We start from the raw sequence: 13,225 nt of genomic DNA, 5'->3' as shown, positions 1-13,225 counted from the left end.
TATTGTTGATAAATGTCCCTTAACACTACCTTCTGCTGTTTAAAACTGTTCAAATTTTAAATTTGGTACATAGTTTAGTTTTCTTAGCAAGTCTCTTTAAATATTGAAAGTATTGATTCATCACTTAGTAGATTTACTCCATTTAGAATAGGGTGACGAGAACATCACATGCACATTGTGTGAAACTTTTCTTACTATATGCATAGGATAATATAAATTCTAAAAATGCAACTATTTTAACCAACTTGCACAAGGGTGGTTAACCATGGTGGGCCCTGGCCTCGGTCAGTCTTGACTTCTGATGTGATATTGTCAACCGGCGCACACTAAAATATTTGGCAACTCTGGACACTGAGATTTTAGCCCTCATTATCCAATTGGCATCTTTCCTTCTACTTGAAAAAATTGTGGCTTTTTGGTGCACCCATTATTACTCTGATTTTTCTGCAATTATTAGCGGTGTTATGCAGTCCTTAACGGCTGGTACATCCCTGAAGTACCATACCATTTATGGAAATTTTTCCCCCTCCATTATTGGGAAGGATGAATAGGACTCCAAGGAGCTGTTCGTTGATTTCAGAAAACTGCAAAATGGACATGCCCCTATCCACTTCAACGGGACTGAACTGGAAAGGGTCCGTAACTTCAAATTCTTTGGCATCCATATCACTGAGGACCTCACATGGTCTCTTAATGCCACCTGTCTGATTAAGAAAGTGCAACAGCACCTGTACTTCCTAAGACGGTTGAAGAAGGCTAAGATATCTCCCCAGATCCTCACTAACATTTACAGATGCACTACAGAAAGCACACTGACATGTTGCATCACAGTGTGGTAAGGCAACTGCAGTATTGCTGACCGCAAAGCCCTACAGTGGGTGGTGAAAACTGCCCTCTCCCATCCATCCATCCAGGACATTTATGACGGACAGTGCTCGAGTAAAGCTCTAAGCATCATCAAAGATCCATCACACCCCAGCTACAGATTGTTTGACCCTCTACCATCTGGAAAACGGTACCGGAGCATTCAGGCCCAGACTACCAGACTCAGAGACAGTATTTCATTCTGTTGATCTATGATTTGCACATCTGATGTTGTTGTTTTGCACATTGCCTGTTGTCTCTGTCTTTCTTTTCTTATACAATTGTATTGTTGTTTTTTTTTTTGTACTACCTACCGTCTGAGAGCTAGCTGAATAGCATTTTGTTATACCATCGTTATTATACAATGGTATATGGGTATAATGACAATAAACTTGAACTTGAACTTGAATTAGCAGCTGCATATTGCTGGCTGCAGCAATTAGTGGAGTGGCTGTGTGCTCCTTGGGAGCACATACACAGTAGACAGAGATAGGAGGAAGTAGTCTTATAGGGGAAGACACATGAGTCTGAGGACTGAAGCCTCAGGACTGAAGATTCAAACTTCTCAGCTGTCACAAGCCTATGGATGAAGGAAGGCTACACTGCTGCTACACCATCACTATCACCTTATACAGTATGTTGCTGTTTCTCTGTTAAATTGACCAATTTGGCAGCCTTGGATGGATTATCAATCCAATCTATGGCTGTTCAGACAAAAAACAGCTTAAAAGAGTAATCTCTTTTAATAAAGATTACTTTAATTTCAGACTTCTGTGTGTCTTTGACAGGGGCCCTGACTAGAACCTGTGCCACAAGTGTGAGCTGCCACATGAGGCATCACGCTACACATTTCAAATACACAAGTGACCAAGATGAGCTTTTCAGTCTTAATTAGTTGAAATGAAGTGAATGAACTGAAATTTTTACTGATTATTTTTAGATATATACTGTATATCTGAAGAAATATTGGACACAAAATCATTTGATGCATTTTTAATACCTTTCAGTATATTTTTATCACAGAATGGATATATAATTAAAATTATTGCATAAGTATTTTGCTTACCTATTTTACGCCATCAGCAAATTAATACATTGGTAAGAATGTTATGTTAATAACAGTCATTGATTTTGGACATATCACCCTAAAATAAAACTGTCCATATTGACATTTTATAGTTATTGAATTTCTATTTTTAACTCCAATATTATTTTTAAAGGTTGTTAAGTAATTCTTTGAACCACTACACATTTCAAATAATAATCAATGTATTTTTTGCTGGTTGGAACAGAAGAAGTATTCATAAAGCCTTTAGTTTTTAAACTATGGTTTAATGTTGTGTGACCATTCATACAAATGCACAAGCTAGGGAAAACATATTTTTAATTACCTACCTAGCACTACTATCAGTTTGACGACTAGTGTGGTATACAGAAAACAATATTCTCTATGAGGCTGTTGTACATTCATTTCCTTAATGGCATCCTATACTGAACAACACTCCCTGCCACCTTGCCATCAATACTTTTTCATACAATTCTGTATCTCCCACATACAGTACTCACAAATCAAAGCTGAGTTCCCCATAACTTTACCACTAGCAGCACCAATGCCATTATTTTCAAACATGTTGAAATCTAAACATAAAAACGTAATTTTATACAACCTATGGCACAGATGAAAATTGAACTCAAAATCAACTCAAAAATAGTGTGGGAAAAAACAGTTAAATCATTGTCGTTTACAAATTAAAAAACTAACAGCATTGAAATGGGTAATCTCCTGCATCTGTTACTTATATGGTAGATAATCCAAGAACAACAGGGAACTAAATGTACATTTTTTTGTATCTACTGTTTTGATATCTACTTAATTTCATATTAACCATTTTTCTGAATTTCTCCCAACAGTAACAAAGTGTTGATTCTCTTTACTTTTACTTTGCTGATTTTGTTATTTGTGTATTTAGTGAGCTGTTTGATAAGTTATTCTGAAAATAAATGCTAATCAGCCTAGGCCTTTTTAAAGGAGTCACATTGAACGATGATTAAAACTCTATACTACCAGATACATACTGGAAATTACTTCATATAAGCTTCAGATGAAATACATTCAGCTTAATTTCATTTTGCATGACCATAACATTATGTTAACATTAACACATGCTGTGTTGTTTTAAAAAAAGGTTTAAACAATGATAAAACATTTAATACAAACATTTAATATCTTTCTAGTGAGCAAACCTTTGACATTTCACGTTATTCCTGCATAAACAAAAATAACCACATAGAAACCCATTTGAGATCCAAACATAGAACAGTAGGTGTCATTCTCATCTCCCTTTAGTTACATTAAATTCACTCCCATTGATCAAGCTGAAGACATTAACATTATTTGTAGTTTTCTGGTTTAATAAATTATTTCTCTTTGTAAACAGACCAAAATATTACGAGATTATTTCAGGCCTTAAAATAGTTGTAGATTGTTAGTAACAAGATTAATACCAATTTGAGAATTACAAGTTATAGATGAAGATGTACTTTCTTAATAGCATTGGTAGTGCATAGTATTTGAAATAATGCACAGAATCTCATCAAATAATTTTTCCAACTAAATCTTATTTATATATGACTATAAAGTGTAAATAATTATATCACTGTAGGAGGTTCAAGATGCAAAACTCATAATAATATACACATATATATTTTATAGACTTACTTACCATAAACTTTCCCAAGAACTATAGACCTTATGGCATTAAACTCAGAATCGGCCGAGAGGCTGAATTCTTCTCTTGGATATTGGTCAACCTACAAACAGCAGATAAGAGAACATATGCACCATACAGTATTTTTCTCTTGAGAGAGAATTTGACACATACATGATTCAAATTATTCAAGATGTATTCTTCCACTGAAAAGATTTTAATTAAACCCGTTTTTCAAAGTACCTTTAACACTTCATTGCTTTAGAGTTACAGTAAGTCGCTGTCTTTCAATTAAACTTAAAGAAACAAGACAAATTTTAATAAAGTATTCACATCTAATGTCAGGTGATTATGAAGGTGTGCTTAATCACTGAGGCTATTTTATGGAAATCCCAACTTTGAAGTGTCAGATTCTAGTGAACAACCCTCACAGACCTTGAAATGCAATGAACAGTAATAGCCCAATTAGTGCCACAGACTTTCAACTGTGATTGATTAACTTGGTATTTAGAAATGTTTGACAATTTTACTTTCTAATAATAAGACATTTAAATAAAATATCTACAGTTCTAAAAGCAGCAACCTATTAAAAAAATATATAGTGTTTCATTACCTGTACTGAGAGTGCCTTTACTTCTCTCTTGATGCTTACTGTATGAAGTTGTCCATTTGCCAGGTTTCGCAAGTTTATTCTGAATATTTCTGCATCTTTGTTATTTTCCAGTTTGTATTTTATATTTAAATGGCCTTTTGGAAGAAGGAAAACAAAAATGTTTGTTGAGATTAAAAGATTTATACATGATAATGTTACAAATGAGGGGTTGTGAAAATGGTGAAAACCAGGAATTGACGGAGCGGATAAGTCAATAAGTGAAATAATTATTCATAACTTGTAAGTGATTTCACCAGAATATCCCCAAGATGTGGGTATAAGTGGAGACACGTGAATTCTTTGTTCTCTGGTTCAGCTTTGGTGAAAAGAGCAATAATCCAGGCACACTTAGTTAAACAAATATTTATTACAATGACGAGACACAAACTACACTGCACACAAGATATACAACACACAAGTTACACTATGTACAGTGTAGCGACAAGGCTTATTAAAAATACAGGAATTAAGTTTGCTGCTCCCTTGACAGTCTCTCTCTCCCTCATCTCAGTGGTGCTGGATACAGAGAGGCCATTCCATTTGGATCACAATTGAGATGTTTTTCTAGGTGATAGAGTGTCCTGATAAGGAACAACTCTCAAAGCTGAGACACATCAGCTACCCTAATGAATGGTCATCTCTGGCGCCTCCCTGTCTGGGAGATTCCAAGGGAGAGTCTCATTCAAAGTTGTTAACAACTCTAAGGTCAGAGTGCATTGTTATTCATCATCAGCCAATCAGGAACTGGTAGGGCAGGTTAACCCCACGTGGGTCTCAGATGCCCACAAAACTTTCAACCAATGAACAACCGTAGTTCCTCCAGGTAAAACAGGCAGCACAGAGCCCAGAAAGTGCGCCTCCTGGACATTCTCAGACTTAGCTCCTCCTGGACATCCTCAGACTCAGCTCGGACAACCATGTCACGGCCAGTGTGTCCAAGTACCAGGACTTTACTTTGTTCTAAGAGTCGAGACTGGAGGTTGCCACGCATAACCAAAGGATCCGCCCGAGGTTAGGCAGCAGCAAGCCTCGTGAACCCACCACGAATGCTCACCTGATCAACAAGTGAACTATGGTCGGAACTATGGACAGCTGAATGTCAATATTCAGAACTAGTGCTACAACCGGTCTTCTTCCTGTCTAAAGAGTGTGACCTGCTTGGACCCACAGTCACTTTTCTCCTGTACACAAACTCTGCTAGTAAAGCCAGCACTAACAAGGCGGTCTTCAGAGAGCATCGCATCGCATCAGCAGCGCATCGCAGCAGGAATCTCTCCCTCCTTCTCCCACATCGCCAGCCACACCAGCCACTGCTTGGCACCGGGCCAGAGAGCACGATTGGACACAGCAACAAGCCTGCCACTGTTTCTTTGCATCCGCAGGAGATCTGAATCCTCACAGTTCGGATGAGTATTCAACCTTCTGCATTGGTGCCTCGTGAGAGGATGCCTACAACAGTATTCACAAACAAGCTGTTTCAGAGGCCTAACATTATCACCCAGGAAAACCCCCAAATTTCTACTTAATACGAAACTCTTAATGCCTACAGAGGCCAAATAAAAGATAAGTTGCCTTTCTAAATGAATACAATGCAACCTGTAGTTAAATCTCTCTCTCTGCACCAAATAAATGGGAGCCTATCTCCCTGTTCTAGAAATGCAGAAAAGCAGAAAAGACGTTTCTAACCGAGGTATATTTTACTGAGGAAACCCAAATTTCCAAAAAACACAGAATAGCAAGCTTTCTTTTTAGCAAGACTTAAACACTTAGCTTGAGTCAAGTTTTGTTTGGATGATCATGAAGTAGGGTCTCTCGGCTGGCTCAAGTTTCACGTTCCAGTTCCTCCTGACTCCTTTCTTGCCTCTCTTCTACCCTGCTTCTCCTTCATCGTTCTCCACTGTGCTCTTAAAGTGATCCTATATACTGTTTACTGTATGTACTGCTCATTAACAATCATTAACCCACAACATAGGTATGCCAAGGTAAACTATATAATGGTTTCTGATCAAGGGACCCCCCATCTCAACAAACTTCCTCTCTGGTTTGAAGCTAGAAATGTTGACTCTGATTGTATGTCACAATCTGCAGTGTATATTAAGACTTATTGAAATATTTAATTTGAGATATTTAAAGTCAGAGGTTGAATGAAACCTAGAGGCCCAGATACTCATCATGAATCTGGATCACAATTGTGTGCACTGTACAGTCTTTGTGTGAAGATGGGAACACATGTTTTGGTCATGATACCATAGAAATTTTATTATATTATTATGTGGAAATATATATTTTTTATTATTTGTAATGACATAATGGAATAGATTAATATTTTCAACACATTTACTCATAAGTGGTACATTTAAATGTTTATTTAATAGTTTTTGGAAGGTCGGGAATTTATATTTTAAAATATTATATAAAACGTTATGGTAAATAGAGATCTGCTTTTAGTAAAGTCCACAAACTATTAAAGTTAATGTTGGTCACCCAGAATTCTCTGGTACAGTTAAAAATGAATGAATTCACAGTATACACAGAAAATGTTCTTCTTCAATACCTTTTTTGACATCATTCTAACATAAAAGTTTCTAGTAGATAGTAGTAGTAGATAATTCTGTTTCCAGTATACTTACAGTAAAAGTATTACATATACATCCATTTTCTAACTGTGTTATCCAACACAGGGCCACAGGGGAGCATGAGTCTAAGGCAAGATACACTAATTAATCCTAGGAAAGACACTGACCCAAACACACACACACTCACACCAGGGCCAATTTTCACAGATGCCATTTAACCCACCAGTATGTCTTTGGACCTTGGAAGAAAACTGGAACACCTAGAGGAAATCCATGTGAAGACTTGGAGAACATATTGAGCCAGCAGCCATATCACCCTGCAATTCACAACTGGCAACCCACTGAAGCTAAGCAGGTGTGAGCCTGGATAGGAAACCTCCTGGGAAAGCTAAGGTTGCTGCTGGAAGACATATTAGAGGGGCCAATAGGGGATGCTCAACCTGTGGTCTGTGTGGATCCTAATGCCCCAGTATAGTGATGAGGACGCTATACTGTAAAAAAGGCACTGTCCTTCAGATGAAACGTAAAATTCTGGTCTTGACTCTCTATGGTCATTAAAAATCCCAGGATGTTCCTTGAAAAAGGGAGAGGTGTTATCCCGGTGTCCTGGACACATTTCCAATTGGCCTTTACCAGTTATCTCCTAATAATCAATATCTATGAATTGGTTTAATTAACTTGTTCTCCTCCTCACTTATAGCTAGTGTGTGGTGAGTGTACTGGTGCACTATGGCTGCCATAGCATCAATCAGGTGTGTGCTGCATATTGGTGGTGGTGGAGGATACTGTAGTTCCCATTACTGGTAAAGCGCTTTGAGTGGAGTGTCCAGAAAAGTGCTATATAAGTGTAAAGAATTATTCATTATTATTATAATATACAGTGCCTTGCGAAAGTATTCGGCCCCCTTGAACTTTTCAACCTTTTGCCACATTTCAGGCTTCAAACATAAAGATATAATTTTTTTTATTTTATGTGAAGAATCACCAACAAGTGGGACACAATTGTGAAGTGGAACGAAATCTATTGGATTTTTGAAACTTTTTTAACTAATAAAAAAATGAAAAGTGGGGCGTGCAAAATTATTCGGCCCCCTTGCGTTAATACTTTGTAGAGCCACCTTTTGCTGCGATTACAGCTGCAAGTCGCTTGGGGTATGTCTCTATCAGTTTTGCACATCGAGAGACTGAAATTCTTGCCCATTCTTCCTTGCAAAACAGCTCGAGCTCAGTGAGGTTGGATGGAGAGCGTTTGTGAACAGCAGTTTTCAGCTCTTTCCACAGATTCTCGATTGGATTCAGGTCTGGACTTTGACTTGGCCATTCATACACCTGGATACGTTTATTTGTGAACCATTCCTTTGTAGATTTTGCTGTATGTTTGGGATCATTGTCTTGTTGGAAGATAAATCTCCGTCCCAGTTTCAGGTCTTTTGCAGACTCCAACAGGTTTTCATCCAGAATGGTCCTGTATTTGGCTGCATCCATCTTCCCCTCAATTTTAACCATCTTCCCTGTCCCTGCTGAAGAAAAGCAGGCCCAAACCATGATGCTGCCACCACCATGTTTGACAGTGGGGATGGTTTGTTGAGGGTGATGAGCTGTGTTGCTTTTACGCCAAACATATCGTTTTGCATTGTGGCCAAAAAGTTCGATTTTGGTTTCATCTGACCAGAGCACCTTCTTCCACATGTTTGGGTTGTCTCCCAGGTGGCTTGTGGCAAACTTTAGACGAGACTTTTTATGGATATCTTTGAGAAATGGCTTTCTTCTTGCCACTCTTCCATAAAGGCCAGATTTGTACAGTGTAAGACTGATTGTTGTCCTATGGACAGACTCTCCCACCTCAGCTGTAGTTCTCTGCAGTTCATCCAGAGTGATCATGGGCCTCTTGGCTGCATCTCTGATCAGTCTTCTCCTTGTCTGAGCTGAAGGTTTAGAGGGACGGCCAGGTCTTGGTAGATTTGCAGTGGTCTGATACTCCTTCCATTTCAAGATGATCGCTTGCACAGTGCTCCTTGGGATGTTTGAAGCTTGGGAAATCTTTTTGTATCCAAATCCGGCTTTAAACTTCTCCACAACAGTATTACGGACCTGCCTGGTGTGTTCCTTGGTCTTCATGATGCTCTCTGCGCTTTCAACAGAACCTTGAGACTATCACAGAGCAGGTGTATTTATACAGAGACTTGATTACACACAGGTGGATTCTATTTATCACCATCAGTCATTTAGGACAACATTGGATCATTCAGAGATCCTCGCTGAACTTCTGGAGTGAGTTTGCTGCACTGAAAGTAAAGGGGCCGAATAATTTTGCACGCCCCACTTTTCATTTTTTTATTAGTTAAAAAAGTTTCAAAAATCCAATAGATTTCGTTCCACTTCACAATTGTGTCCCACTTGTTGGTGATTCTTCACATAAAATAAAAAATTTATATCTTTATGTTTGAAGCCTGAAATGTGGCAAAAGGTTGAAAAGTTCAAGGGGGCCGAATACTTTCGCAAGGCACTGTACAAGCTCCACACAGACTGCACCCCAGGAAGTAAATCTTGAGCTTCATTGCTGCTAGGTAGGAATGTTAGTCACTGCACCAAACTTAAATAAAATTAATCAAATGTTCCAGCTGTGTGAATGGTTCAGGTCTTTGAGCATTTCCCTATACTCCACACATTGTAATGTCTAGGAAGTTATTAAACACAGAGGAAGCATACTGTATATTGAAGGAAGGACATGTGCCCTTCTACTACAAAAATATATATGCAGCTACAGCCTTGAAGATATGACAGCAATGTAAACATTTGACTACTACATCACTTCAAAAGGTCAGTACAACAGTGTAAATGCAGGACTCCCTTAAACTACATTATTATGTACCCCCTGCAAACAGGTAGGAATGTTAAACAGTTAAAAATGTCAAAAAGTTTACTTCCTATATGAGATAGGGTTAGATCTAAGATGCAAACCTTTAGTTCCATTTATTTTTTTAGTTGCTATGGAAACTGTAACATTATTATTGTGCCATATGGCGAAGCTTGTGCCACAACCTTTAAAAGAGGTGAAACCATGTGATTAGGTGACTGATTATGTACTTCTGTTTGCTACAATTACTACAATGATAATTGCTGTTATTAGCCATTTCTGTCTTACACTGATGTTTTTGGACTTTGGCCTCTCCCATCAAGTCAAATGAGTGACTCGTTCATGTTTAACTTGCTGTCCCTTTCATTCATTTTAAAATATTTGTAATATACTGCTGAATATGCAGTATGCACTATATGTTTATGTGATGATTCTATCTAAAACTATTGTGTGTTAATTATTCTTGAAATAATTCAGGTGAGTAGACCTGAATTATTGGAAAGGACTCCATTTACACCTGAATTACACCTAAAGAAGGCTCCATGGCTGAAACATTGTGTTTTGTCTTCTCTTTTCAGTATGGAATAAACCTATTACTTGTTCCTTTCTTGAAATAAGCATAGGCACAGAATATGTGAAAACCCATGATTTGCATCATATCTATTTTAATGGAAACTGATCAACTTTAATCTTGTCATTCAAAGGTACAGTTAATGTTAATTGTTTATATCCTTTCGCAGCAGACACAATAAAAAATATTACTGAAAAAATGTTTCATTCAATCTATGGAGAAAAAAAGAAAAATTAAAATCTTGTAAAAATGATTGTGGCTTTTATATTTTACAGATATCAATAGTTTTTAATTGATTATTTTTTGTGTTAATCAAAAAAACTCATTTTGTTTGACTAGATTGTGCAGGCAGAACATCTTATAAAAGTGTGTCTTCTGTATATTCATTAAACTGCCAGTCTCATTTGACTACATGTCGTTTTTTACCCTCTTTTGAAACAAGCTTAGGGCTGGGAGTCAATTAAAACTGTTCACATTTAATATGAAGAGAAACTTGGCAGCTGTCACAAATGATGAAAAGTTCTTTGATCTGTCGTAAGGGTTTTCTGAAGCTGCTGGACAAGGTTCCTAATTGGAAAGCCATGAGTTGATACATACGATGAGCTTCTGACAGGCACGTTGGCCTTTATTCTTCACTCTTTCTACTTAAAATATGCTTCTGTTTCTTACAATGTTAAAGTGGTTTGTACCATTCAATATCAGTACTGCCTAAACAATTTAAATATCCATGTGCTTTAGGTGTCAAACAACATTCATTCCTTAAAGTCCCAAGCATTTAAAATTTGTTCATAATCTTTAAGATAAATCTACAGCCTTAATGACGACAAAGATTATGAACAAAGAACAATGAGTTCTGAAAATCTTTATAAAAATCTTCTGAGATTGATGTTTAGAAATGCATATAATATGAAGTTCAAAACCAACTTTATTAAAATTTTTAATTTTCAGTCATTTTCATTTAATGTCGTTCCCCAACTACCAGATTTCTGCATTAATAGGGAATTATGATGTGATTGGAAACATTTAAAATATAGGGGCTAATAGAATGTTTTGTCACAAACAACTTTAGGTAATTCACTGTATTCCAAAGACCAACATTTAAAAAAAAAAGATGATCTTACACAGGAACTTAGTCTATATGAATCAATGATTGTAGAATCCATATCGGTCAGATCTTCCACCATTCTCTCAAAACAGAGATAATTCCAGCTGACTGGTAAATTGTTAATGCAGTAACCATCTTTACAAAGGGTGACAAGAAATTAACAAAAGAAAAATTTTAAAATAAAACTATTGTAATATATCAAGTCAATATTACATACAAGTAAATATTTTATTACATGCAAGATTATTGAAATAAATATTAGAACTAGTAATTTATACAAGGTGGTAACAAAAACATAAACTATAAATATAAAATGGGAAGTTTCAAGTTTTAAGAGGCTTACAAGAAGGAATTTGATATTTATGTAAATATGTATGAGATAGTTATGATATTTATTTATGGGGAAGCAATATAAAGTCAAACAGAATGTTGGACTAAAAAGTTCAAAGTACACAATGTAAATCAAGGATATTATGTTAATATTGCACAATACTTTACTAAGACCTCATTGAGAATATTGTGTATAATTTGGTGCAAACAAAATACACAAAGGATATTGCTGCTCTGGAAGTCCAGACAATTATGACTTAATACATTCCCAAGATCAAAGGCATTCCGTACACTGACATGCTAAATATTTTTGGTCTTGAACCTTTTTGGTCTTTGGTCTTCATGTATAAAAAATATTCAAAGGCATACACAAAGTCACCTCAACAGAATTCATGTGAATCAACACTGAAACACAAATTGCAGGACATAAGTCAGAAGTGTAGGGAAATACATTTAAAATACATTTAAAACTGAAAACAGGAGGCACTTTCTGCCCAAAGGTAGGTGGGAAAATGCAGCAAGCTACCCAGCCATATTGTTGAAGAAGAAGCATTGGCTATGGTTTTGGAATGAAAACAGAAGATGTTAAATTGGCTAATATTTTCATAAACATTCTTAAGTTCTTATGTACTGAATAGTAAACCGAATAGAGAACTTAATAAAGAAAAGACACAAATCATTATGAAATACAGGTTTAAATAACTGGGTAAACTATATCACAAGTTAAACTAAATTGCTTATCCCTCAGGAACCACCCCATGTTTTTTTCTTTAAAACTAAATAAAAATAGTACTAAGTGCAACAAAAATGTGTTTAAAAACATACCTATTAACTCTAAAAAAATCACTTACAAGAGTGTATAATGCAGTGAGTGATTTCTGATTTTTAGAAATTTAAATTTGGAAGAAAGAGACTTTCATGTATCCTGTGGTATCTGTTGTTTCTGTCAGAATGAAAAAAGTGACATGCAGCAACAAAGAATATTGGCAAGTCTTAATTATATTCATATTTTTGCTACATTAAAGCACTTGTGAATAATGTTTCATACCATTATTAAAGATACTTTATTTGGTGCACAAATAGTTTTAATTTCAATTGCTGTTTTTTAAAAAGAGATCTGTCTGCTCTGCTTTTGTTTTAGCACTACATTAAGATATGCCCGGGTATTAACAAGAAATCACTGTACCATTTGTTTAATATGCAAAGTTGGCTAATCATTCATCCATTTTCTAACTCCCTCTTCCAATTCAGGGTCATGAGGGAAATGATGTCTATCCCAGCAATGTGTACAAGGCAGGGTATCTGGATGGGACACCAGTACACTGCAGAGCAGACACACATGCACAAACACAGGCATGCACAAACACACTCACATCTAGGACCATTTTCCCCAGATTTCAATTAACCTACCAGTATGATTTTGGACCCAAGCACCTGGAGAAAGCCCACACAAACATGGGAACATACAAACCCCACTGAGTTAGCACCAGTGCTCGAGGAAACAATCCTAACTACTGCACAGCCATGACTGTGGGCTAATCAATCAAATAATAAATTTTACA

General features: G+C 36.5%; 1 protein-coding gene across 1 annotated transcript in view; it reads right to left on the bottom strand.

The window, feature by feature from the left end:
- The window catches only part of cntnap3 (contactin associated protein family member 3), a 370,114-nt gene that overhangs the window by 34,776 nt on the left and 322,113 nt on the right, over nt 1–13,225 (bottom strand). The window contains exons 20-21 of the mRNA XM_088629389.1: nt 4,186–4,319; nt 3,588–3,675 (exon numbers count right to left, since the gene is read on the bottom strand). Of these exons, the coding sequence (XP_088485515.1) occupies nt 3,588–3,675; nt 4,186–4,319 (222 nt within the window). The remainder of the gene's footprint in view (nt 1–3,587; nt 3,676–4,185; nt 4,320–13,225) is intronic.

Source organism: Lepisosteus platostomus, chromosome 4 (assembly GCF_059453375.1).
Source record: "Lepisosteus platostomus isolate fLepPlt1 chromosome 4, fLepPlt1.hap1, whole genome shotgun sequence".
NCBI lineage: Eukaryota > Metazoa > Chordata > Actinopteri > Semionotiformes > Lepisosteidae > Lepisosteus > Lepisosteus platostomus.
Note: the sequence above shows the minus strand (reverse complement) of the source record. Positions and strands in the feature narration are given on the sequence as shown.